Source organism: Dasypus novemcinctus, chromosome 6, assembly GCF_030445035.2.
Source record: "Dasypus novemcinctus isolate mDasNov1 chromosome 6, mDasNov1.1.hap2, whole genome shotgun sequence".
In the NCBI taxonomy this organism is placed as follows: domain Eukaryota; kingdom Metazoa; phylum Chordata; class Mammalia; order Cingulata; family Dasypodidae; genus Dasypus; species Dasypus novemcinctus.
The window spans coordinates 18,115,401-18,143,039 of NC_080678.1; the positions used below are offsets into that span (position 1 = coordinate 18,115,401).

The following is a 27,639-nucleotide window of genomic DNA, read 5'->3' on the forward strand; positions in this document are numbered from 1 at the left end:
AGATATATTCATATACTGTACAATCTATGCAAAATGTATCATCGTCTTTTAGTGTAATCACGATGATGCACATTCACCACCACAAAAAATTTTAGAACAATTTCATTACACCAAAAAAGAAAAACTCCACACCCCTTAGCAGTCACCTCTCAATCCCTTTATCCTTCCCCAGCCCTACATAACCACTAATCTAATTTCACCTTTATAAATTGATTTATATTTACATTTTATATAAATGGAATCATACAATATGTACTACTTTGTACTACTTTGTGTCTGGTTTCTTTTACTTAGCATAATGGTTTTTTTTCTCTAATATTAATATCTTGTATTAATATATATTAGTTCAGTTTCAAAGAAAAACAGTCTTATGTAGGCAGTTGTACATATATTCATATTTCACATGCGGTATTACTATTCCCATATTACATTTTCTAGCTTTGCATTTAGTAAATTACATGATCTTACGCTTTCAATATAAACCCCTTTCATACCCACATAATAGTACTCCTAGATATAAACATTATGTTGTACTTTCACATTTTCTATTCTTTTCCAAATTTTAACACACCCTTTTTACCAGTACTGCACAAGTTAACCCTCAACTTTCCATTCTCTTCACCTAAGTCTTTTTTCTGGTAACCCATATTCAAGTTACTAATTCCATGAGATTACACAATATATTTAGTTCATAGTAATTCAATCATAATGTTTGTCCTTTTGTGTCTGGCTTGCTTCATTCAGCATAACGTCCTCCAGGATCATACATGTTGTCATATGCTTCAGGGCTCCATTTCTTTTTATAGTTGCATAATATCCCATTGTATGTATACACCATAGTTTATCCATTCATCAGTTGATGGTCACCTGGGTTGTTTCCAGCTTTTGGCAGTCATGAATAATGCTGCTCTGAACATCAGTGTGCAGATGTCTCTTTGTGTCCCTACTCTTAGTTCTGGGTGTACACCCAGTAGTGGTATTTCAGGGTCACGTGGCAAATCTATTTTCAACTTCTTTAGGAACTGCCAAACAGTCCTGTACAGTGGCTGTACCATTCATTCTACATTCCCACCAAAAGTGAATAAGTGTTCTTATCTCTCCGCTTCTTTTCCAACACTTGTAGTTCTCTTTCTTTTTAATAGTGGCCATTCTGACAGATGTGAAATGATATCTCATTGTACCTTTGATATACACTTCCCTAATTGCTACTGATATTGAATATTTTTTTCCTGTGGGTTTTTTTTTTTTTGTTATTGCCATTTCTGTTTCTTCTCTGGACAAATATATATTAAAGTCTTGCTCATTTTTAAAAATGTTAGGTTGTATTTATTGTTGCATTCTAGGTTTCTTTATGTAACATGAATATTAAACTTTTATCAGATAAGCGATTTCCAAATCTTTTCTCCCATCGAGTTGCTTGCCTTTTCACCTTTTTGACAGAGTTCTTTGAGGTGCAGAAGTGTTTAATTTTGATATTTATCTATTTTTTCTTTTGTTGCTCATGCTTTGAGTTTAAGATCCAAGAAATATCTACCATAAGATCTTTTTTTTAAAGATTTATTTATTTTTTATTTCTTTCTCCCTCACCCCCCAACTCCCCCCCCGCGTTGTCTGCTCTCTATGTCCATTAGCTGTGTGTTCTTCTGTGACTGCTTCTGTCCTTATCAGTGGCACCGGAAATCTGTGTTTCTTTTTGTTGCCTCATCTTGCTGTATCAGCTCTCCATGTGTATGGCGCCATTCTCGGACAGGCTGCACTTTATTTCATGCTGGGCAGCTCTCCTTACGAGGCGCACTCCTTGCGCATAGGGCTCCCCTATGCGGGGGACACCCCTATGCGGGGGACACCCCTGCATGGCGCGGCACTCTGCGCGCATCAGCACTACGCATGGGCCAGCTCCACACGGGTCAAGGAGGCCTGGGGTTTGAACTGCAGACCTCCCGTGTGGTAGGCGGATGCCCTCTCCATTGGGCCAAGTCCACTTCCTTACCATAAGATCTTAAAGATATTTCCCTACATTTTCTTTTAGGAATTTATCGTCCCAGCTTTTATATTTATGTCTTTGATCCTTTTTGAGTTTAATTCTTGTGTAGGGAGCAAGATAGGGATCCTCTTTCATTATTTTAGTTACAGATATTCAGTTCTCCCAGCACCATTTGTTGAGGAGATTTTTTTGGCCCATTAACATGAACTTGGTAGGTTTCTCTAAAACCCATTGGCTCTAGAGGTGAGGGTTTATTTCTGGACTCTTAAGTTTTTTCCACTGATCTATGTGTCTGTCTTTATGCCAATACCATGCTGTTTTGACCACTGTGGCTTTGTAATACGTGTCAAGATCAGGCAATGTAAGTCCTCCCATATTGCTTTTTAGAATGCTTTTGACTATCTAGGTGCCCTTTCCCTTCCAAATGAATTTGTAATTGCCTTTTCTATTTCTGCGAAGTAGGCTGTTGGAATTTTGATTGGTACTGCATTAAATCTAGAAATCATTTTGGGTATGACACAAATATTGTGACATCATCACAATATTTAGTCTTCCAATCCATGAACATGGCATTTCGAAATTATTTAGGTTTTCATTGATTTCCTTGAGCATTTCTTTTTAGTTTTCTGAATATAGGTCCTGTACCTCTAACTAGAACTTTTAACACAATATTGAGTAACAGTGATGACATTGGGCATCCTTGTTCCAATCTTAGAGGGAGAACTTTCAGCCTTTCCCCATTGAGTATGATGGTGTCTGTGTGTTTTTCATATATGCCCTTTATCATATTGAGGAATTTTCCTATTCCTATCTTTCGAAGTGTTTTTATCAATAAAGGATGCTGGTTTGTCAAATGCCTTTTCTGCATTGATCGAGATGATATGTGTTTTTTTCCCTTCGATTTGTTAAAATGTGGTTCTTTTGATAATGCTGTTGGATTTTATTTGCAAGTATTTTGGGTGGCAGTTTTTGCATCCATGTTCATTAGACTGATGTATCATTTTCTTTTCTTGGTGGTGTCTTTATTTGGTTTTGGTATTAGGGTTATGTTGGCTTCATAAAATCTGTTGAGTAATTTTCTCTCCTAATTTTGGAAGAGTTTAAACAGGATTGATGTTAATTCCTCTCAAAATGTTTGGTAGAATTCACCTGTGAAGCTGTTTGGCCCTGGACTTTTCTTTGTTGAGATATTATTGATAACTGATTCAATGTCTTTAAGTGATTGGTTTGTTAAGTTCTTGTAGTTCTTGTAACATCAGTGTAGGCTGTTTATTTCTAAGAATTTGTCCATTTCATCCAGGTTTTCTAGTTTGTTGGCATATACTTTCTCAGAATATCCTTTTATGATCTTTTTTATTTCTGTGGTTCAGTCTTAACTTTGCCCTCTTCATTTGAGAATTGGGAAATTTTCAGCAATTATTTCCTCAAATATTGTTTCTGACCCTTTCTTCTCCTTCTGGAACTCCATGACATATACGTTCTTGTATGTTCAATTGTTTGTAGAGTGAAGGAGTATGAGGGGGAGCACCGGCAGCTCCAGCTGCAGCTCTCTCACTTGTAGTTTTGCCGTTTCCCTTTGCCCCTCTCTTGGGTGGTGTCTAGCCTTCCCCAGTGTCCTAAACCCTAGAACCCTTTTTCCTCTCCTGTCCTCTAGCTAATTTTCTTGGTAAGAAGAGAGTCTGTGTCTTGATAGTCTGCCATCTTCCTGAAAGTCCTCTTAAATCCCTTTTATCACAATCATATATATATATCTTTGCTGGCAGTTATGTTCACAATGTTGTGGCACCATCATCAGCATCCATTACCAAAACATTACCATCATTCCAAATACAGGACCCCTGCACATTTTAAGTCTTAACTTCCCTTTTACTGTCCCTACTCTGTCCCCTTGTAACATGTATCCCAGATTCTGATCTTTCAGTTTGCGTTTTCTAATTTGTCCTTTTGTACCTGGCTTATTTCACTCAACATGATGTCATCAAGGTTCATCCATACTGTCACATGATAAGAGCTTCAGTTCTTTTAATAGTGGAATAATATTTCATTTTATGTATATACCACTTTTTTTTTTTTTAAGATTTATTTTTATTTCTTGCCCCTTCCCCACCCCCACCCCCCGCCCCAGTTGTCTGTTCTCTGTGTCCATTCACTGTATGTTCTTCTGTGTCCGCTTCTATTCTTGTCGGCGGCACTGGGAATCTGCGTCTCTCTTTGTTGTGTCATCTTGCTGCATCAGCTCTCTGTGTGTACAGCGCCATTCCTGGGCAGGCTGAACTTTCTTTCGCGCTGGGCAGCTCTCCTTGCAGGGCGCACTCCTTGCCCGTGGAGCCTCCCCTATGTGGGGGGGACACCCCTGCGTGGCATGGCACTCCTTGCGCGCATCAGCACTGCGCATGGGCCAGCTCCACACGGGTCAAGGAGGTCCTGGATTTAAACTGTGGACCTCCCGTGTGGTAGGCGGACGCTCTAACTGTTGAGCCAAGTCTGCTTCCCATATATACCACATTTTATTAATCCACTTAACAGGTATCACTTATGGTCACCTGGGTTTCTTCAATTTTTTTGCAATTGTGAATAATGGCACTATAGACATTGGTGAGCAAATATCTGCTTGAGCCCCTGCTTTCAATTCTTTTGGGTATATTCCTAGAAGTGCGGTTGCCAGGTCATATGGTTATTCTATACTTAACGTTATAAAGAACCGCCAAATTGTCTTTCACTGTGGATGTACCATTTTACATTGCCATCAGCAATGAATGGGTGTTCCTATTACCCCACATCCTTTCCTGTACTTGTTAATTGCTGCTTTTGTTTTTATAGCAGCCATTCTAATTGGTGTGAAATTGTGTGAAATGGTATCTCATTCTGGCTTTGATTTCTAACCAGGGAATTAATTTTTTTTCTTTTGTAAAAATTAAACTTATTTATCTTAAATACCGATAATTTCAAAGAAATTACCCTGTTTTCTTTATTTCTCTATTATATAAGAGCTTTTCTGTTATAATTTTTTGATCTTCAAAAGATCTTTTAGAAGGTGGAATATTGTAAATGTCAAAATTAATTCTCTTCCTTTCTGAATATCAATCTATATGACTTAAAACATTATAGGTGAGGGAAGCGGACTTGGCCCAGTGGTTAGGGCATCCCTCTACCACATGGGAGGTCCACGCTTCAAACCCCGGGCCTCCTTGACCCGTGTGGAGCTGGCCCATGCGCAGTGCTGATGTGCTCAAGGAGTGCCGTACCACACAGGGGAGTCCCCTGTGTAGGGGAGCCCCACGTGCAAGGAGTGCACCCTATAAGGAGAGCCGCCCAGCACGAAAGAAAGTGCAGCCTGCCCAGGAATGGTGCCGCACACATGGAGAACTGATGCAGCAAGATGACGCAACAAAGAAAAGGGACACAGATTTCCGGTGCCTCTGATAAGGATAGAAGTGGTCACAGAAGAACACATAGGAAATGGACACAGAGAGCAGATGGGGGTGGGGTCGGGGGCCGGGGGGAGAAGGGAGAGAAATAAATAAAAAATAAAAAAATAGGTGATACTAAAATCTTTTCAAATGAAGGTGGCTGATTAAGTTAGGGCTTAGTACTTACTTAATTAAATTTAATTAAATGCTGCCCTTTTTTCATGAGAGGGGAAAAAACATACTTTAAATAAACTTTCTTTGATAAAAGGAAGTAGTAGAAATTCTCACATATCAATAATAGGAGAGGGAAGAACACACAGCATTGGATGTATATAACTGTGAAAGGGAAGTCTTGAGGTACAAACTTACTAGAAAAGCCATTATAGAGGAATCAGAATACATTTTTTTATCTTTTGCATTGCTTTTCAGAAAATGGGAACAGCATGCAGAATTAAATTTAATTCCTATCCAGTACCTGTTCAACATGTTGGAAGCAGGGGAAATTAATTTATTTATTATTATTATTTTTTAAAGATTTATTTATTTATTTAATTCCCCCCCTCCCCCAGTTGTCTGTTCACTGTGTCGATTTGCTGCGTCTTGTTTCTTTGTCCGCTTCTGTTGCCGCAGACCGGAAGTGTGGGCGGCGGCATTCCTGGGCAGGCTGCACTTTCGCGCTGGGCGGCTCTCCTTACGGGTGGACTCCTTGGGCGTGGGGCTCCCCTATGCGGGGGACACCCCTGCATGGCACGGCACTCCTTGCGCACATCAGCACTGCGCATGGGCCAGCTGCACACGGGTCAAGGAGGCCCGGGGTTTGAAGCGCGGACCTCCCCCACCCTAACCACTGGCCCAAGTCCGTTTCCCTGGGAAATTTAAAATGTATTTCTAGTTCAGTAGCAAAAATTATTATCAGCATATCAAAAGAAATATTTACAAAAAATGCCCCCTATATATTTTTTTACTCTCCCTTTCCCCCCAACACCCCGCCGTTGTCTGCTCTCTGTGTCCATTCGCTGCGTGTTCTTCGTTGTCGTCAGCGGCTCGGGAATCTATGTTTCTTTTTGTTGCGTCATCTTGTTGTGTCAGCTCTCCGTGTGGGTGGTGCCATTCCTGGGCAGGCTAAATTTTCTTCCGCGCCTGGGCCGCTCTCCTTATGGAGCGGACTCCTTGTGCATGGAACTCCCCTATGCAGGGGACACCCCTGCGTGGCTCCATACTCCTTGCGTGCATCAGCACTCCTTGCACACATCAGCACTCCTTGCACACATCAGCACTGTGCATGGGCCAGTTCCACATAGGTCCAGGAGGTTGGGGGTTTGAAGCGCGGACCTCCCATGTGGTAGACGGACGCCCTATATCCACTGGACCAAGTCCGCTTCCTCCCCTCTATATTTTTTTTCCTAGGGATTCTATTAAAAACACAGGCTATAAATGTCAAGTATTGGAAAGAAAAGAAAATCACTGTGGGGTTGACCAGGTGCTTTGGCAGGGCCTCAGAAAGGTGGGACCTTGGTGGACCCTTCTGTGTTATGTATCTAGTTCTCTGCTTTGCAGATCCAGAATCTTAATTTGATTAGGTTACCTGTGGCTTTTTACATTTTGGGATACTGACTTCTGTTTTCCCAAACCTTAAGAGATTGATTTATAATGCCTAATAGCAGTCTGTTAATTCACAGTAGAAGTTCCCAATTGAATCAAGTAGTCTAGTTCAGAGGGCAGATCTGGACAGAACAGCCCAATTTGAAAGGTTGCCTCAAAGATTATATTAAAACTGTAACATTCTGCATTTGTTTAGAGTAGTAGACTCATGTGAAAGGTGGACTTGATTTATATTATACACATGATGCCCTTCAAGTCTCCTAAAAGACCTTTCTCCCAAAGAATTGATTCTTGGAATGGCTCGCTAAGGTAAAAACTGCCAAGTCTAACAGATCACCTCATAAATGCTTATTGCATCCCTTGCTTAAGGAGCCATAACTCAGGTTATGGTAATATATTAATACGTAATTTCTTCTAGTACTTGAAAATGTGTCACTGACACAGTAATCTCAGTATCTGGAAAGAGGCTAATAAAATAGATGAGACTCTCCATCTATAGCACTACCAGAGACTGTGTATGCTGTTAATGAATCATACATAAAAGCACCATTTAGGAAAAGGGGACTGGAAAGAAACAAACAAAAAACCAGCCTATACATGTTATCTCAGGCTTGCACTTGATGTTTCTTGGGTCTTTTCTACCTCTTAGGCTTTTCTCAGTATACTTGAAATATTTCTAGGGAGTAACATCTGACTTTTAAATCCCATCTCAGACCTACCTAGTTATTGAATTTCATTAAATTCCTATTTTATAGGCCCATTCCATTTTTTTTTCTATGAAAAAGACAGTGGGATTACTATATGCCTTTTCTTTGAAAATAATATTGAGAAAATAGATTAAAATAATTTTCTAACCTAGTGTACTGTTTTATGGATTTGAGAGAGAGGGTAGTATTTTGATTATTGCATTTGAAATGACATGCCAGTTTTCTTTTTAAAAAATGATAGCTTGGAATTAGTAATTGCTTGTTAATTTAGTTAACCCTTAAGGTGAAATACTGTGGTTGTATAAAAAAGGGGAAATTTTGGTTGCTTAACTTCTAAAAAATTTCTTAGTAATCCTTACAGTTTTTGTGTGCATTACAGCCTCAACAGGAAGTTGATTTAAACTCTCCACGAACTACCACCTTGGAAAGACAGACTTTCTATTGTGTTCCAGTACCTGGGGAATCAACATGGGTAAAAGAAATATCCTTTATCTGAAATTTCTTATGTGTTGAATGGTTCCTGATTATTTTTTTAACTGTAAAGACCAACTGAAATTGCAAGTTTCGAAAAACTTAGATGGAAAAAACATTTTTTTCCCTTCATTTACAAAGATTGACTTGATTTTAATAAAATGTGTTCATTTGTGCTAATAGGAAAACCTATAATCACTCTAACTAAGCATCATTGAGAAATGACAATTATCATACAGTCCTATGTGAAACTGGTAAAAAAATTGAGATAGATTAAAAAATATCAAGATTTTTAAAAATCTCAAATTAGAATTCACAAATGCTCTTAAAGGAATATAACATGTTAGTTCTTCTGAGAGGAGTTTCTATGAAACATCGATCTCATTTTATTTATTTCTTTTGGTTAGTAATTTTTGCAGGTATAGTTCACATATACTCCAGTGCACATATTTGAAGGGTTCAGGTCAGCAATTTACATTAAATACATAAACCCATAAAATTTACACCCGGTCAAGGTAAATAACATCTCTGTTACCCCAGAAAGTTCCCCTCTGTCTTTTTTCCATTTACCACTCCCCTCCCCTGCACCTACTATTCTGATTTCTTTCATCATAGCTTAGTTTTAACTATTCTTGAATGTCATATGAATAGAATCATTGCATATAGTCTTTTTTTTTTTAAGATTTATTTTATTTATTTCCCCCTCCCCCTCTTTATTGTTTTGCACTTGCTGTTTGCTTTCTGTCTTCCTTTTTAGGAGGTACTGGGAACTGAACCCCGGACCTCCAAATGGTAGGCCAGTGCTCAGCTGCTTGAGCCACATCCACTTCCTGCATGTAGTCTTTTGAATTTGACTTCTTTTGTTCAACATAATGTGTTTGAGATTCATTCGTGTTATATGTCTTAGTAGTTCATTTCTTTTTATTGCTGAGTGGTATTTATTTGTTTAATCTCTAATTGATGTACATTTGGATTGTTTCCAATTTTTTGCTATTCTGAATAAAGTTTTTATGAATATTCAAGTGTAAGTCTTTTGTTATTACATGTTTTCACATTTCATGGGTCAACTCCTAGGCATAGAATTGCTGGATCATGTGAAAAATATATATTTAACTTTATGAGAAGCTACCACTTTTGCAAAGTGGTTGTGTGATTTTGTACTCCCACCAGTTGCTCTACTTCTTCACCAACACTTGGTATAGTCAGTCTTTTTAATTATAGCTCTTCTAGTGAGTGTGAAGCAGTAACTCATGGTTTTAATTTCCATTTTCTCAATGACTAATGTTAAAAATATTTTAATGTGCTTATTGACTCTGCATTTATCTTCTTTTGTGAAATATCTGTCTTTTGCCAATTTTTATTGAGTTTCTGGACTTTTTATTATCAAATTGCAATAATTTTTTATACTGGATTCTTGGAAATATTTTTTTCCCATTGTTTGAGTTGTATATTTAGTTCTCGTTATGGTTTCTTTGATGAGCAAACATTTTTAATGTTGAAAGTCCAATTTATTTTTACAATTTTATGAATAGTGCTCTTTTTGTCCTAAGAATCTTTGCCTGCCTGCAAGCTGTGAAGGTTTTCCCCATGTGTTTTCCTTTACACTTAGGCCTGTGTCTATCTTGAATTAACTTGCATTATAGTATGGGAGGAGGGGAGGGGGGAAGAGATTCACTGCTTTCCATCTGATAGACAGTTGTTTCAGGACCATATTTTGCAAAGAATTTTTTCCCTACAGAAATGCTGTCACATTTGTCAAAAATCAGTTTTCCATATAAATGAGATCTGCACTCTGGTCTTTCCACTGATGTTAGCTGTCTGATTTCATAGCAGTCTTCTATCAGTTTGAGGAATTTCTTTCTATGCCTAGTTGTCTGGAAGTCTTTTCATGAATGGATGTTGAATTTTGTCAAATGCTTCTTCTACTTCTGTTAAAATAATCATATAGCTTTTCTCCTTTATTTGGTGAACTGATTGATTTTCCAGTTTTAAAACCAACCTTGCAATTCTGGGATAAAACTCACTCGATCAAGATGTAGTATCCTTTCTGGATATTACTGGAGGTAGTCAATACTTCGGTGAACGGTTTTGTTTCTACTTTAACAAGGGTTATTGGTCAGCAATTTTCTTATATTCTTAGCTGGTTTTAGTTTTCACTGTTTGGCCTCAGAAAATGAGTTGTGAAGTGATCCTGCCTCTGTTTTCTGTGAAAGAGTGTATATAAGTTTGGTATTATTTCTTCCTTAAATGTTTGATCGATTCACCAGTGAAGCCTTCTGGGCCTGGCATTATCTCTGTGAGAAGGTTTTTATTTACTAATTCAATATTTTTTAAATTAAATTTAATTTTTTTAAGATTTATTTTTTATTTCTCTCCCCTCTCCCCCGCCCCCATTTGTCTGCTCTCTCTGTCCATTCGCTGTGTGTTCTTCTGTGACTGCTTCTATCTTTATCAGTGGCACCAGAAATCTGTGCTTCTTTTTGTTACATCATCTTAATTCAATATTTTTAACAGGTGTATTTTCTTGTGTTAATCATGATGAGTCATATCTTCCAAGGAGTGCCTCAAAATCATTTAATCTCAGATGTTGAGTTTATTTATATACAGAGTTTTTCATAAAATTTTCTTTTGCTATCTGTGGGATATCTAGCAATGATCTTTTCTTTCAGTCCCAATAACTTTAGCTTTTCTCTTTTTTTAATTAATCTGTGTTGCTAGAAAGTTTTTCAAAGAACCAGCTTTTGATTTTAATTTACTCTGGCTGTTTTTTATTTCAATGACTTTTGCTTTTATTTTTACCTTTCTTTTTAGTTGCTTTTGTTTCTTTGTTTTTCTGTTTTTTTTTTTTTTTTCAGTTAGGCCAGTAAAAAGAATTTATTTTGAGAAATGGGAGAACAGAGCTCCTTGAGAAATGGGAGTGAAAGATAGAAATACACACCAAGATTTAGTGCTAGCTCTTCTAGGTAGAGAGAGCTAGTTGGGTTTTAATTTTTTCTTTTTCTAGCTCCTTAAGGTAGAAGCACAGATCAGTGATTTCAAGTCTTCCTTTTTCCCTAATAGAATTTTTTTTGTAAAGATTTATTTTTTATTTATTTCTCTCCCCTTCCCTGCCCCCTCCAGTTGTCTGCTCTCTGTGTCCATTCGCTGTGTGTTTTTCTGTGTCTGCTTATATTTTTATCACCAGCACCTGAAATCTGTGTCTCGTTTTTTTGTTGCGTCATCTTGCCGCGTCATCTCTCCGTATGTGCAGCGCCATTTCTGGGCAGGCTACACTTCGCGCTGGGTGGCTCTCCTTACAGGATGCAATCCTTGCACGTGGGTCTCCCCCATGTGGGGGACAGCCCCGTGTGGCAGGGCTCTCCTTACACACATCAGCACAGTGCATGGGCCAGCTTATCACACGGGTCAGGAGGCCCTGGGTTTGAACCTTGGACCTCCCATGTGGTAGGCAGACTCCCTATCTGTTGGGCCAAATCCGCTTCCCTTAATAGAATTTTAAGTTATAAATTTCTTTCTAATCATTACTTTAGTAGTATCACACATATTATTATTTGTTATGTTTTAACTATCATTCAGTTCAAAATATTTTCTAATTTATCAGTTACTGAGAAAGGGGTGTTAAAATATCCAACTATGGTTGTGGATTTATTTCTTTCCCCTTTTAGTACTGCTTCATGCAATTCAGAACTCTCTTATTAGGTACGTAATATTTGAGACTGTTTTGTTTTCTTGAAGAATGAACACTTTTACTATTACAATAATGTTGTTGTCTCTGGTAATACACCTTGACTTGAAGTCTACTCTGTTATTAATATGGTTATTTCTTAAGTTAACATTTACATGTATCTTTGCTCTTACTTATACTGTCAATTAATCTGTATATTATAGCATGTTATTTTGTAAAGAGAATCTATCCCTGCCATTTATTTGGAATTCTTGGTCCAATTACATTTAATATAACTATTGATATAGTCAGCTTTATTTCTACCATCTTGCTATTTTTTATTCTTTTTTTTCCCTTTTTTTCTTTTCTGCAGTCCCTTGGGTTAATCAGATTTTTTTAGTATTCCATTTTATCTCCTCTGGCTTTTTAGCCAAATCTCTTTATTTAGTGATTGCTGTAGTGATTATAATATGCCCTGAACTTATCCCAGCCTTCCTTAAATTAATATTATAAGACTTAACATAAAATAAAGGAAACTTACAACAGTATATTTCCATTTATCCACTTTCCATTGTTTGTGCTATTGTCATTTCACTTGTACTTATATTAATAGACATTATAGAGCCCAAGATACACTATTACTTTTGCTCTGAACAGTCTGTTTCTTTAATGATACTGTTCCACTGTCTTCTGGCTTCCATTGCTTATTTTGCTTTTTAAAGCAGTTTTATTGAGGTATATTCTCATACCGTATAATCTATCCAAAGTGTACAATCTGACTTCCATTGTTTTTGATAAAAAGCGAATCATCATTAGTCTTCTGTATGTAATGTGTCTTTTTTTCCCATCTGGCTGCTTCTGAGATTCTTTGTTTTGGTTTTCAGCAGTTTGACTGATGTGCCTATGTGTAGTTGTCTTTGTGTTTATCTTGCTTGGATTTTGTTGAGCTTTTTGGATTATTGGGTTGATCTTTTTCAAGAAATTTGGAATATATTCAGCCACTATTTCCCCAAATAATTATTCTGTCCCATTCTCTCTTTCATCTTCTCCAGGTGAATGAGGCTCTGTTCTCTCTCTCTTATTTCTTAATATATTTTTCTGCTTTTGCTTCAGTTTAAATAGTTAATATTGACCTGTTCTCAAGTTCACTGATTTTTCTTCTTTCACTCACAATCTGCTTTTAAGCCCTTTCAGTGATGATTTTGTTTTAATTTCAGGTATTTTGTTTTTTCAAATTTAGATTTTCCTTTGGTTTTCTTTCATGGATTCCATTTCTCTGCTGATATTCCTTATCTGTCCACTCATTATATCCATGTTTTCTTTTAAATTGCGAATTTTATAATTGCTGTTTTAATGTCCTTTCCTACTAATTCCAATACTAGGTCATCTCTCGGTTTGTTTTGTTGCCTGTTTTTAATTCTTATTATGGGTCACACATTCCTGCTTCTTCACATATCTTATACTTCATTGTGTGTTGATATATTGTAAAGAGGTTAGATTTTTGTCAAGAATGTTGCATTTTATTCTGGCAGGCAGGTAATTTGTTGGCAGAGCGCTTTTATCTTGTCAAGACATGGTTTTGGATTTTGTTACAGTGAGAGTAGCGTAACCCTTACTGTGTAGGATGTCGTCCCTCTTTTAAGGTTTATTTTTTATTTACTTCTCTCCCCTTCCCCCTCCCTTATCTGCTCTCTGTGTCCATTTGCTGTGTGTTCTTCTGTGACTGCTTCTATCCTTATCAGCGGCACCAGGAATCTGTGTCTCTTTGTTGTTGCGTGGTCTTGCTGCGTCAGCTCTCTGTGTATGCAGCACCATTCCTGGGCAGCCTGCACTTTCTTTCACGCTGGGCGGCTCTCCTTATGGGGCGCACTCCTTGCGCGTGGGGCTCCCCTATGTGGGGGACACCACTGCGTGGCACGGCACTCCTTGCGCGCATCAGCACTGCGCGTGGGCCAGCTCCACACGGGTCAAGGAACCCCAGGGTTTGAACCGCGGACCTCCCATGTGGTAGGCGGACACCCTATCCATTGAGCCACATCCGCTTCCCTTTACTCATGCGATGTGCCATTTCTTGTTTGCACCTAAATACCCAAGTCGTTCAGCAAGGTCCAATTTAATTGCTGAATAACCTCCAGAGTCTCTACTTAAGCTCCCAGCTTCTTAGCAGCTGTTATTTGCTAGGCCCCAAGGAATTTTGGCTGGTACATCCAAAGCTTAACTGTCAGCCAAGGTAACCCACCTGCACAGATTCCTGGGTCTCTTTCTATCTTCAACTCCTTCCTGTTAAGGTGCTTCAGCTATCCTGAACTGTCTCCACTCAGCAAGAGCAGGGCCTTCACTTTTCTTCAATGCCCCCAAAAGAGAGCTAGGGAGAACGTGGAATTCGCCGGGTGTGCTTCTCCTCATTCAAGGATCGTGACGTTATGCTTTCTGTTTTCCAAGGCCTGAACAGTTGCTTCATGTATTGTGTCCAGTTTCCTAGTTGTTTACAGTGGGGGTGGAGAAGTGAACAGATGATGCCTGTTACCTTCATGACCAAAACTGGAAGTCTAGTCTCCTTTTAAAAATACATTTTCATTTTAACCAAATTGCCAAACAGGTAATCTTTTATTAGTCATATAATTAACATAGTTTAGGATATTCCTCAGTTCATGTCGTCTTTTCTTAACCTTTCATTTCACGCCTATGTTAATGCAAACCAAGCTCGAGTCAGTCCCTCAACCTCCTACACTCCCAGCCGCCACAAGAGGAGTTATGAAGATGACGAAGACACGGATCTTCAGCCCAGCAAGCAGAAAGAGCAGCATGCAGGTGCCAGACCAGCAGGTAGTGTGTGCCAGCAGCTTTCCTCCAGACTGCTCTCTTGCAGGAGATTTGTTTCCACAATTCATTGTTTTCAAACACAGCTTTAGATCAGGGCTCCTAATATTTTTGTTTCATGGCCCCATTTGCCAGTCACGTGAAAACTACAAACCCCTTACTCAGTCCACACTACACTGTATTATTTAATAAATAGATCACACCCGCGGCAGCACATCTCCACAAGAATAATGTTTTTTTGCATTTCAATTCAAGCTCACAGACCCTTACTAAGAACCTCTGCTCTAGATTTAGGAAAAAGCAGTAATGTGGCAACCTTGCCTTTAAGTTTATCAGACTTAGAAACAGTTCTGAGAGTTTTTACAGTACTTTTTGCTCAGACTGTACTTGAGAACTAAACTGTCAGTTGTCATTTCTTGAGAAGTGGCTGCTGTGCTGAAAGTTTTTAAGATTCTCAAATGGTGAACTGGAAAAGACCTCTGTCTTTCTTCATATTTATTTTTATCCCAGCTCTTAAGCCAAATAAAAGTGTAGCGTACTCTCCCCTAAAAATTACTTTATTTTTCTCTGGAAACTTTTTTTTTTTTAATTTTCTTTTTGCAATCGTTAAAAAGACTAAAACTATCAGAGGACAAACATGAACTAGTGGTACACTCTATGATTTATTTCTAAACTTTAAAAGCAGATATCCCTTAGAAATTCACAGTTCTGTTTGTTGTATTTATATCAATTTGTAGTGGTTTATTTTCTAAAACATGCTTAAAATACAACTCATTCTGATTAATGCCAGGAGACCAAAGGTTGATATTTTGTAAAAACATGAGAAATTTTCAGAAACAGCATATGTCATTATTGATTTCACCAGTCATAGCTTTATGAGCAATTTCTTTATTATGATAGATAGATTCTTTGTTTTTATTTCTCCTTTATATGCCAGTCACTTTCTCATTAACACCTTTAATCAGAGGTCAGGTTACAAGGAGAAGGGGTAAAACAAATCAGTCTTGATAATTGGTATTTTTTAAGATTGAGTAGAAAGGGCAAATTTAATGATCAGTGGTAAACAGATTCACTAATGAATGTCTTGTAGCCATATATTCTTCTACTTTATAACCCCATATTACTTTGTTTCCTCAGTGCTAAGGCATATTTTAAGGTTTTAAAAATTGGAATGTTTACAATGCATACAAATGTGGTAGTATACTTTCTTTTTCTCTGCTACCTCCATATGGTTATTAAAATTAATGATATATCTTAATATAAGTGACATCTTAGAATCCAGGAAGTATAGTAATTCTCTTTTTTTATCATGTAGGCAGTTGATGCTCCTTTCTGATTTTTTCCCTTTCGTTTGAAAGTCATGCTGTTGGGCTTTCTATACATTTGAGTGCATCCTTTATGTAAAGTTTAACGTGTTTGCTCTTTCCTAGGTAATCTTTCAGGATATATATATTTTTTAACTTTTTAATTTTGAGATAAGTAGAGATTAACATGCCTTTGTAAGAAATAATACAGAGAGATCTTCTGTACCCTTCACCCAGTTTCCTGCCATAGCAGCATCTCGCCTAATTACAGTAGATTATTGTAACTAGGAAATTGGCTTCAGTACAGTCTACTGCCTTTAAGTCGATGTCACTATTAATACATGCACCCGTTTGTATGTGTGTGTTTAGTTCTGTGTAGTTTATTACATGTGGATTCGTATGAACACCATAGGCCAGTATAGGGCAGGTTCTCACAGCCAGGGTCCCCATGGGGGGCCCTTTTATGACCACCTCCCCAAGTTCCTAACCCTCTGGCAACCACTGATCTGTTTTCCATGTCTATGATTTTTGTCATTTCAAGAATGTTATATAAATGGAACCATACATACCTCATGACTTTTTTCACTCGGCTTAATTCCCTTGAGATCCATTCAAGTTATTGTTTGTATCTATCCTTTATTCCTTTTTATTGCAGAGTAGTATGGCAGGCGGTATTTTAATTCTGATTAGTTATCAGCCCTAAATTTTAACTGCTTCAAGAGATATGCTATCTCTTCATCTCTGTGTCCCCAGCAGTAGTCTGACTCCTGGTACATGGGTGTTAATAAAGATTGCAGATGAATTTGTCACTGTATTGTTTTTTTGTCGTTTTTTTTCCCTGTCTGTTTGCGTCATTGTCTTTTTGGTGTATTGCTTTGTGGTGTGAAGGCCTGTGCCTCTCCGCACCGTGCAGGTCAGGGGCGCTTTTATTCTTTTTTTTTTTTTTTTTTACCAGGAGGTCCCGGGGATCGAACTCCAGGTCTCTGTGTGGTAAACAGGAGCTCAGTTGCTTGAGCCATAGCCGCTTCCCTATTCTGCTTAGATCAAAGATGTCGAAGTAACTATATTGAATATTAATTTTTAGAAGTACTGACACAAAATTAATGGGGGAATTTTTGGCCATTTACTGGAGGAAAGATCATTTAAATTTTTCAGATCTTTGTGTTTATCTTTGTTCTCTTTTATGTAAAACAGAGGGCTTTGTTAGTATGTTATTTCCTTTAAAACGGTAACAACTTGGAACTTTGTGAATTCAGAAGCCTCATTTATATCGAACTTGAAAGGCACTTGAGGGATATTATTTTTCTCCAGGAAGCCTTAGAAATTACTAAATGAAATGGTATTCTTTATTTTAGGAAGTATTGGAAGTCTTCAATGGTCAGGAGAGCCAAAACGTTTAGAAACTGAAGCTTGCACTGGACAACAACTGAGCTCCCTGAACCTCTCTTATCCTTTTGATTTGAACTTTCCCCTGCCAGGAGAGAAAGGTCCTGCATGCCTTGTAAAGGTAATAAAACTGTTCATTCACCTGACCTTGACAGATGTGTTGTGTGTCTCAGAAATGAAAATAGAGAGCTCATCATTTTTATTAGTGTTTTATTACTACTGAAATAAATAACCAAAAACTTAGTGACTTAAAACAACATAAATGTATTATTTTATATCTCTGTGGGCTAGAATCTTGATTGGAGTCTCATTGGGGTAAAAGCAAGGTGTCAGCGAGGCCACATTCCTATTTGAAAGCTGTAGGGGAAGATTTGTTTCTTTGCCTTTTCCCACACTTCATGAGACCACCTTCATTCCTTAGCTCCTGACTGTGTTTCTACATCTCCCAAAGCCAGCAAGTCTGACCATGTTTCCAAGGTCACATTTCCCTCTGACAGCCAGGAAAGGGTCTCCAGTTTCAAGGACAGGTGTGATTATATTGAGCTCAATGAGATAATCCAGGATAATCTTCCCATCTCAAGGTCCTTAACTTAATCACATCTACAAAGTCCCTTTGGCATGTAAGATAACAGATTCACAGGTTCCAGGGATTAGGACTTGGACATCTTTGGGAGGCCATTATTCTGCCTACCACAGCATTTAAGACTCCCAAGAATATTTCAAACAAAGGAGTAGGGCGCAAGCTGGAACAGCTTTTTGGTTCATGTCTACTTTCTTCTTCATTTATCTTCCTAATGTCTTCATTTTCACCATTCTTTATCTTTCAGAATCCAAATTTCACTTGTTTGTAAATAAAATAGAAGGGGAAAAAAAGCTCCTGATACTTTTGTTCTATTTTGCTTTTTCTGTTTTTTGGGTTTTTTTTTTACATTGGTAGGTAAACAAGTAATGTTAAGTTTCAGAATGACAATTGAGAATTTTCATTCTTATTTTATGGTTGTAACTTAAATGGAACTTCAGTTATATGGCACGAGGGCTGGAATTAACACTCTTTCCTGCCATTCTTCTGTCAGATCAAATCATACCAATTCAGACTTTGGTAGTTACTAAAGTCCATTGTGATAGACAACTTTGAAAGTTTGTTTTCTATTGTGAAAAAGTTCACGGTCACCCTGGGTTTTGTGTTGGATCTACTAATGTTGCAGAGTTTATGAATAAGCCCTAAATTAAGAATCCTGTTTGTTTCTCCCCTCCCCCTTCTTTTGTTGTGGTTAATAGATTTTGAGATAATACATGTTTCTAGACTTACTTCAGGCCTTCTTTGGGAAAAGTTTTTTTCTTTAAGGTAGTGTGGTACGTTGCCAACAATCATACCACCTGGGTATGGCCTGGGAGTCAGGAGTCCTATGCTTTTTAGTGTTTAACTTTCTTGCTAACTTGCAGAGTGACTTGGGGCAAGTATTATATCTCTTTTGGTCTCAATTCATGAGACAGGAGTTGCTTTAGATATCCTTAAGTTTCACTTCCTGATGTAAAATGCTAAGATATTTTAATTTTCACTTTCTCTCCAGATGAAACCTTAATTTTGGGGCATCATTTAGTCCTAACAGCTTGATTTTGTGTGGTCTCTTGTTAGGTCTATGAAGATTGGGATCGTTTCAAAGTAAACGATGTTCTTGAGTTATATGGCATACTCTCTGTGGATCCCGTGCTAAGTATACTGAATAATGATGAAAGGTGAGTATATTTGTTCTTTTTTGGGTAACAAATTTTTATCTAATCTCAAACTTTCTGAAAAAATTATAGGAATGGTTATAAAGAACTCCCTTTTATCCTTTACTCATATTCACCAGTGGTTAATATTATGCCTCATTTGCTCTATCATTCACTTGTTCTCTCTCTATATATACATTTTTTTCGGAAACACTTGAGAGTAACTTGCAGACATCATGCCTTTTTACTCCAAAATATGTTCCTCTAAGTATTTCCTAAGAAGAATGACTTTCTCTTCTGTAATCAAGAGTACAGATATCAAAATCAGGAAATTTAACATGAATACACAATACACTAACCCATAGTCCATATTCAAATTTCACTCAGTTAAATCTTTTCTAGCAATTTTTTTTCCTGGTTCAGCATCAAATAGGACACTCATTACAGTAACGTAGAACAATTCCTGAGCCTTTCTTTGTATTTCATGACCTTGGTACTTTTGAGAAGAATACCATCTTGTCAGTTATTTTGTAGAATGTTTCTTAGTTCAGGTTTGTATGATATTTTCTCATGGTTAGATTCAAATTATGCAGGAATGCCACAGAAAAAAATGCATCCTTAATGCATAGCGTCAGGGGCACGCGATGTCAGTGTGTCCCATCACTGCCAATGTTGATTTTGGCCACTTGGTCAAGATGATGTCTACCAGGTTTCTAACCTGTAAAGTTACTCCTTTTTATTTCATAATTAAATAATTTGGAGGGAAATACTTTGAGAATTGTAACTATACAATTTCTTAATAAACTTTCATCTACTTATTTTAGCATCAACTGGTGATTCTTGTTTGACCTGATTATTATTGTGGTTTTTAAAGTAATTTATATCAGTATGGACTGGTGGATTCTTATTTTATTCATTATTACTATGATTTATTTTGAGGTGTGAATTTCCCCAGATTTGATTCTTGGAAGCCTCTTGGTTCTTTTTGACTTGACCTTGTTATTTTTGAGCACTTACTGTATGGCACAGGCTGTTTTCAGCTTCATCTTGTACTTCCCATGCTACAGCCATGATACCAGCCATTTTTCAAGAACACCAGGTTCATTTAGGGAGGAGCTGTATTTAAAAAGTCAGGATTTGAGGACCAGATGTGCTTGGGTGTTTCTGGGGTAACGTTGCTCCGAGGTCCTTTCCACATCTTAGCCAGCAAATACACGCACACACACCTGGGGATGCTCGTGTATACATGTAAGCACTTTTACATTCACACATGTACAAACACATATGTGGGCTTAGAAACAGGAAAAGTTAGATGTGCATTAAACGTCATGAATTGATACTGTATTTCCAAGTCTGCATCAGCACCACTGGTTTCATTCTAATCTCCCTCCTTTCCACATTTGGAACTCCCTTTCCTAGCAGAAAGAAACTTGGCTTCCATTATCCTCACCAGACTTACTTGTTCATTTCTATAGCACATTTAAGGTAATTTCAGAATTGATAAACTGTATCACTGCAGAAGGCAGACGTGGTAACTCAAATTCAATATTTGTTTATGGTTCTTTTTTACTTTAGAATGAGATTATATAATTAGTGCTATTACGTTGAAAGTTACTTGGGTGAGTTCTTTTTTCCCCCTATGGTGTGGACTTGTTATTCATAACATATTTGATACATAGTTAGGTTCTGATTGTATTTCACTTTAGAGATTTTTTCCTCCACCCTTATGGTTTAATTTTTCCTTTTTTTTTAGTATTAAAACATTGACATTGTTGCTAAAGTCCAAACTTTACAAAAAGATAAACTAAAGTGTCATTCCCTGCTATCCTCATCCCTTCTTCCCTGCCCATCATGTATAGGGGGATCACCCTCAGCTTCTGATTTATCTTTCCTGTGCCACTTCTAAGTAACATAATCATGTACATGTATATTGTATGCTCCATTTTTTCTTATATAGAAGGAAGCATAGTTATTTTAGTTTCCAGTGCTAAAGCAAATACATTGAGTTAGCTTAAACAACAGGAACTTACTGGCTCATCGTTCTGAGGCTAGGAGAAGTTCAAAATCAAGGCGTCAGCAAGGCAGTGCTTTTTCCCTAACACTGGTGTTCTTGGTTCTTGGCTTTTCTGTCACTTGGCCATTCACCGGGTGGCCTCTTCTGGCTTCACTGTTGCCTTGGCTTCCAGCTTCTGGCTTTCTCTTTCTCTGTGGCCTTCTCCAAAAGGCTTCTAGTAATAGGATTAAGACCATCCTGATTGAGTTGGGCCACACCTTAATTGAAGCATCCTCATCTACAGGTCCTGTTTCCAAGGGCTCACACTCACAGGAAAAGATTACATTTAAGGTCTTGTTTTCCTGGGTACAGAACTCCATGCCATCACACTAGTGTATGTACTCTTTCACTTAGCGTTTTTTGTTTTCCACTTGGAATCCATGTAACTTCAGAGAGTTCTTCCTCATTGTATTTTTGTGTTTTGTTTTGAAGTTGCCAAAAGAAAGGTATCATATTCACCTTTAAGGGAGTACTCTTTTTGAATATTGGGTATTCATCTTGGCTTCTCTATAGGAAGAACTTATTTTTTTCTCATTAGGGTGCAGAATAAAAATTTTAAACAACTTTAAATAAACTTAAGTAATACTTTCTTGTTAACAGTATACAGAATTGCTTATCTTGGCCTTTTCTGGTTGTAATGGTTTCCTACTTCATTTGCTTCATTAGAGAGACACTTGAGTGTCTGGGTTAAGTGCGTAGATTGGAGCCAGATGGCCTAGGTTGGAATACTGGTTTGGCCACTTACTAGCCGTGGGACTTTGGGCTTGCTTTTTTTTTTTTTTACACTTTCATTAAAGTTAATAGATCACAAAAGAACGTTAGATTAAAAAACATTAAAAAGACATAAGAGGTTCCCATATACCCCACTCCCCCACCCCCTCACCCCATTGCTTTTGTAAATTGTATTTTCTTGAAGATATATACATGACAAAAAAAAGTTTTATTAAAAAATACAGGAGGTTCCCATATATCCCCCACTCCCCTGCCCCACTCCACCCACACCAACAACCTCCGCCATCATTATGGCATACTCATCGCACTCGGTGAACACATTTTGGAGCACTGCTGCACCACATGGATAATAGTTTACCCTGTAGTTCACACTCTCCCCCAGTACATTCAGTGGGTTATGGCAGGATATATAAAGTCTAGCATCTGACCCTGCAATATCATTTAGGACAACTCAAAGTTCCAAAAATACCCCCACATCACATCTCTTCTTTCCTCTTGCTGCCCTCAGCAATTTACTTTTACTTTGGCCTGGTTTCCTAATTGTAAAATGAGGGCAGTTGTGAAGGTTGAATGAACTTTTGTGTGTAAAGTGTAGAACACTGTCCAGCACTTGGGAAACGCCATGTAAAAGGTTATCTTCATTCTTATATTAAATGAAAACAGTAATGCCAATTTATTAATCTGTAGAATCAGGGTATAAAGTCTGGAGATTAAAAACATTTAATTCACTTGTTTCAATCTCTCAGTAAACCTACCACTTACTAATTTAGTAAACCTGAAAAATTCCAATTTACTTTCATTGCTTGTGCACACATTATTCATGGGAGGTATCATGTAAGAATAAAATTTAGGACAAACAGCATTATAGAGGTGATGCGTTCTGCACACACTAAGCACTGAACAGATGGATTTTGAGAAAAAGACCCAGCTTTGGAGATGTCCTCTGAAGGATTTCATGTCCCAGCTGAGCGCTCAAGACAGAACATCTGTGTTTTGAAACAACTAAGCCTTTTGAGTGACATACTAAATCCCATTTCTTGCATTTCTAGCCCACTGAGTAAAATCTTATTGTTCTTGAAGAATAGAATAAATACGTTATATCATGTTATATATCTAGTGTGAAATCTGTGTGGTATAATATTTTAGAATAAGGAGCGGTTTTTAGTTTGTACAAGTGGAAGTGTTCTTGGTTTGGATTCTGATTTTTTATCTCGAAAAATGCATTTTTTTTTGTATCTATACAATTTCTCTATCTGCAAACTGAATCTTTGTCATCCCTCTATAGGGATGCCTCTTCCCTGCTAGATCCAATGGAATGCACAGACACAGCTGAGGAACAGAGAGTGCACAGTCCTCCTGCTTCACTAGTGCCAAGAATTCATGTGGTTTTAGCTCAGAAATTACAGCATATCAATCCATTACTGCCTGCTTGCCTTAACAAAGAGGAGAGCAAAGCCTGTAAGTACAAGTCTTAAAGCCAAGGCCGCCATAGACTGTCCTGAACATGTGCCGGAGCTCCCTGGAGCATGAGCTCATAGTGGGATGGAAAGGGTCAGGGCCTTATTTGTCAGAGCAAGTTGCTCTAGGAATCTCCATTTCTTTGCCTCACTTTTTCTCTTACCTTAGTCCTCTTCATTGAAATGAAGGGGTGTTAGAAAACTTATTTTTAAGGTTAACATCATTAATTAACCAGTATTTTAAGCCTATATTAGTCTTTTATTAAATGGTATGCTTTATTCCATAGAGTTATATTTCTTACCATAAAACATTTGCAGAGAGGAACTGTATGTGTATTCTGAATTAGATCTTCCTTCTCCAGTTATTTCCAGTTTCATGTCTGAATTATCTCCAGTCAGAGCAGAACTACTTGGGTTCCTCACTCATGCCCTTTTGGGAGATGGCTTGGCTGCGGAATACCTTATATTGCATCTCATCTCTACAGTGTAAGTGTTGTGTTCCTGGTGAGAATTAAGGGAGTTTGGTGTTTTGTAGAAAGTGGAAAACAGTAGGAATATTTCTGAGGCAGTTCATGTGTTTATCAGGCTTCATCTTCAAGTGGTTTTCTTTTGTTTATTATAACAAGTATTATAACTAATTGCAAATTCCTTTTTTTCAGCTTCTCTCACAACTTCACATTTAGCATTTTGATTATGCCCTCTTAAATTCTAGAGCCAAAATGGCAAGAAAATGAGCTTCTCTAAATCCTTGCATTCTAGATTCTCTTTCCTTACATCCCAAGTGGAGGTACATTGTGTGCACATTGATCTTATAAGCTGACTTTAGCACTTCACCCTGTGACTCATCAATTTTTTTTTTCTGATTTCAGAAGTATGCTCCTTCAATAAGTTCTAAGAGCATAAAGAAGAAATCCCCTTAATCTCATCTTTTCGAGATAGCTCAGTTAACATTTTGTTACATGGTCATATCATCCTTTTTTTTTTACATTGAACATTTCTATGTACATCTCAGTTATACTCAAAACCCAGGTCTGTATTTTGCTTTTATCATTTGATATATATTAAACATTCATCATAGTTCTTTACAAACGTTTTAATGACTACACAGTATTTCATTATAGACAGTTGTACCATACTTGAGCCATTTCCTGAAATGGTAGGATTTCCTAGCTTCTCTCTATTATTAATAAATGCAATAAACATCTCTATACCATAAATCTTATCTTTCCTAGGCTAGGACCTGAAACAATAGTATATAAGGATTGAGAATACAGGCTAGAACCAAATTACCAGGGTCAAATCCTAGCTCTGCCACTTCCTGGCTCTGTGACAAGCATATTCCTTACATTTTTGTACCTCTGATTTTTTCATCTTTAAAACAGAGATAATCGTACCTACCTCAAGAGTTTTGGAAATTAAATGACGAAGCATTTAAGCACGCAGAGCAGTCCTTGGCTTATGGACAGCACTTACATATAAGTGTTGGCTATTATTTTTATTGCTGTCATTCTGATAAATACCTGGTCAGAATATTAACTGCCTTATTTTTAATGACAGTGTTAAGCTAAGTTTTGTTTATTTGCTTCTTGGTGGGAATCATTTGGTATCTTATTGATTTATTTATTTTTTTCCAGATATACAAGAAGAGATGTTCTTCCCCTAGGAAAGTTTACAGTTAACTTGAGTGGTTGCCCACGGAATAGCATCTTTACAGAACACTTATACCGAATCATTCAACATCTTGTTCCAGCAGTAAGAGCAATATAAATATATATTATAAACCTGAGCACACTTTAAAAACCTATCTAATTGTTTTCATTCAACCCAAACATTTAACTGTGAGATTTGAATAAATTGTATTTAAGGGGAAACAAAGCCTTTTAGGTTACATAATTTAAAATGTACTTTTCCCTAATTATTTCACTTTTCTTTTATTGTCTGAGCACAAATTTCTGTAATCTAGTAATTAGCATGATTGTAGTAATTCCCTTAAAATTATACCATCTATTGGTAAAATCTATTTGTGTGGTAGCAAGATCTTGGGAACCAGGGAGATTGATTCTAATTGGTCATATGACTTGAAATGCTGATCAGCTCTTATTTAGAGACTTAAGAGATTGGAAATGATTATTCATTTGACCAATATTTATGGAGTGCCTATTAAGTGCTTGGCATTATTCTAGACCCTCAGGAAACAGCAATGGACCAAATAGACCATCAGTTCTCTTATTCTTAGGACTCACTATCACTCTTAAAAATTATTTGAGCTGTTGTTTATATGGGTTATTTTTATCATTAATTGACCATAAGAAATTAACATTGAAATATATTAAAACATTAATTCATCAATTAAAAGTAATAAACCAATTACTTATGAACAGTGTTTTTGATGAAAAACAACTAACTTCCTAAACAAATATACTACTGATAAAGTGGCATTACTTTACATTTTTGCAAATCTCTTTAACATCTGGCCTAATAAAAGACTGCTGGATTTTCATATCTGTTTCTGCATTCAGTCTGTTGCAGTGTGATAATTTGATAGAAGTACATGAAGGTGAGCTGGCCTCACATGTTGGAAAAGTAGTTGGCAAAAGTAGGAGTGTTTTAATAGCCTTTTCAGATAATTGGATATTATTCTCTGATCCTGTATCACAACTGTCCACATGGCAGTTTCCTGAAGTGTGAAATCTGAAATCATAGCAACCAACTTTTCATATTCTGCTATATTGAAATCCATTGGTCTGTCTTATGCATTGAATTTTTTGCCGTGCATGAGTTTGACCTCTTGGACCTTAAGAGGGTCTTGGTCAGTTTCTGGGGTTCCCTGGACCACGTTTTGACATTGCTGAATTAATCAAATCCTTTGCCCTCATGGAATGGACATTTTTGTGGTAGAAGATGGACAACTAACAACTAAATACATGTTAAGTCATGTTCAGTACCATTACAAGGTTGGGCAGCAGGCCAGGTTGGGGTTGCTGATGCATACAGTGTGGCCAGGGAAGGCCTTGCTGAGAAGGGTGGTCATCAAGGAGAGGCCTGATGGAAGTGCCAGAGCACATCAAATGTTTACCTTGGTCAGAGTGTCCATCCTTTGTAGAGAAAACAAGTGACAAGACTCCGAGGCTGCAATGTGCTTGAACAAAAAGCAGAGAAGCCAGTGTGTTGGGTGTGGGATGAGCATTGGGGGGATTGGTATGAGGTGAGACCAGAGATGCAGCCAAGGACCACTCAGAGCTTGTGAGACCAAGATTTAAGTAGAACATACTTGAGATATGAATATATTTTTAACTGTGAAAGTTATGTGAGAATGCTCTTAAAGGTTATAGCAGGGTAAGGTATTTCCTTTTTGTTCTTTTTTTATGTATAACTTTGTACTGGCTTTTCTTTCTATTTTTAACATAGCCCATTCCTTTATGACTCTTGTGTTTATGTTTAGCTAGCACTGTGACTTCTAAACACTTGTCTCTTTCAAGTCTCATTTAGTTTCCACAGCAGATTAGTGAGAGATAGGAGTGACTTGCTTATGTTTATATGGCAGAGCTGAGGCTCGATCCTGCTCATGGCCACCTTTTCTTTTTGTTTTTAATTTTTATTTTGAAATACTTTCAGATTTACAGGACAGTTATAAAAACAGTACAAATCCCATACGGAGAACTCCCTGTCATTGCAGACAACCAGAACCACAATTTTAACATTTTGCCACGTTTGCGTTATCATTTCATCTGTCTTTACATTAGTCTATCCATCTGTCAGTCCATTTTTCTGAACGCCTGAGTGTAGGTTGTGTACATCATGCTCACTGAACTCTGATATTCCCATGTACATTTCCTAAGAACAATGATAGTCACTAATTTCTAACCACCTTAAGTGCAGTTTTAAAATTCAAGAAATATAACATTGATGATATAAAGCCTACTTATATTTTATTTCATATGCCCCAACAATGTTCTTTCTTTTTCCCCCAACAATGTTATTTTGAGCCTTCTGTGCTCATTTTAGATCCCATCCAGCATCATGCATTGTTATTGATTGTCATTGTCTCCTTAGTTGTTTTTTTTTTTTTTTTTTTTTGGTGGCACATATATTAAACATAAACTTGCCCATCTCAGCTCCCAAGCACACCATTCAGTGGGATTAATCACATTCACTATGTACTTTCACTACATTCCATTATTAAAAATTTCCCATTTCTGCAAACAAATGCTACACCCATTTTGCATTAACTCCCCATTCCCCTCTTCCCTAACAAACTGTACTCTAATTTCTGTCTCTGTGAGTTTGCATATTCTCCTTTACTTTCTTTGTAGTTGCCTTAGGGCTTAAATTTAAC

General features: G+C 37.4%; 1 protein-coding gene across 2 annotated transcripts in view; it reads left to right on the forward strand.

The window, feature by feature from the left end:
- MCMBP (minichromosome maintenance complex binding protein) overlaps window positions 1-27,639 on the forward strand; it is a 61,047-nt gene that overhangs the window by 20,513 nt on the left and 12,895 nt on the right. For both annotated transcript variants that reach the window (XM_012528855.4, XM_058298284.1), the window contains exons 5-11: window positions 8,083-8,184; window positions 14,520-14,664; window positions 17,318-17,469; window positions 18,985-19,085; window positions 23,132-23,304; window positions 23,666-23,789; window positions 24,938-25,055. In XM_012528855.4, the coding sequence (XP_012384309.2) occupies window positions 8,083-8,184; window positions 14,520-14,664; window positions 17,318-17,469; window positions 18,985-19,085; window positions 23,132-23,304; window positions 23,666-23,789; window positions 24,938-25,055 (915 nt within the window). The remainder of the gene's footprint in view (window positions 1-8,082; window positions 8,185-14,519; window positions 14,665-17,317; window positions 17,470-18,984; window positions 19,086-23,131; window positions 23,305-23,665; window positions 23,790-24,937; window positions 25,056-27,639) is intronic.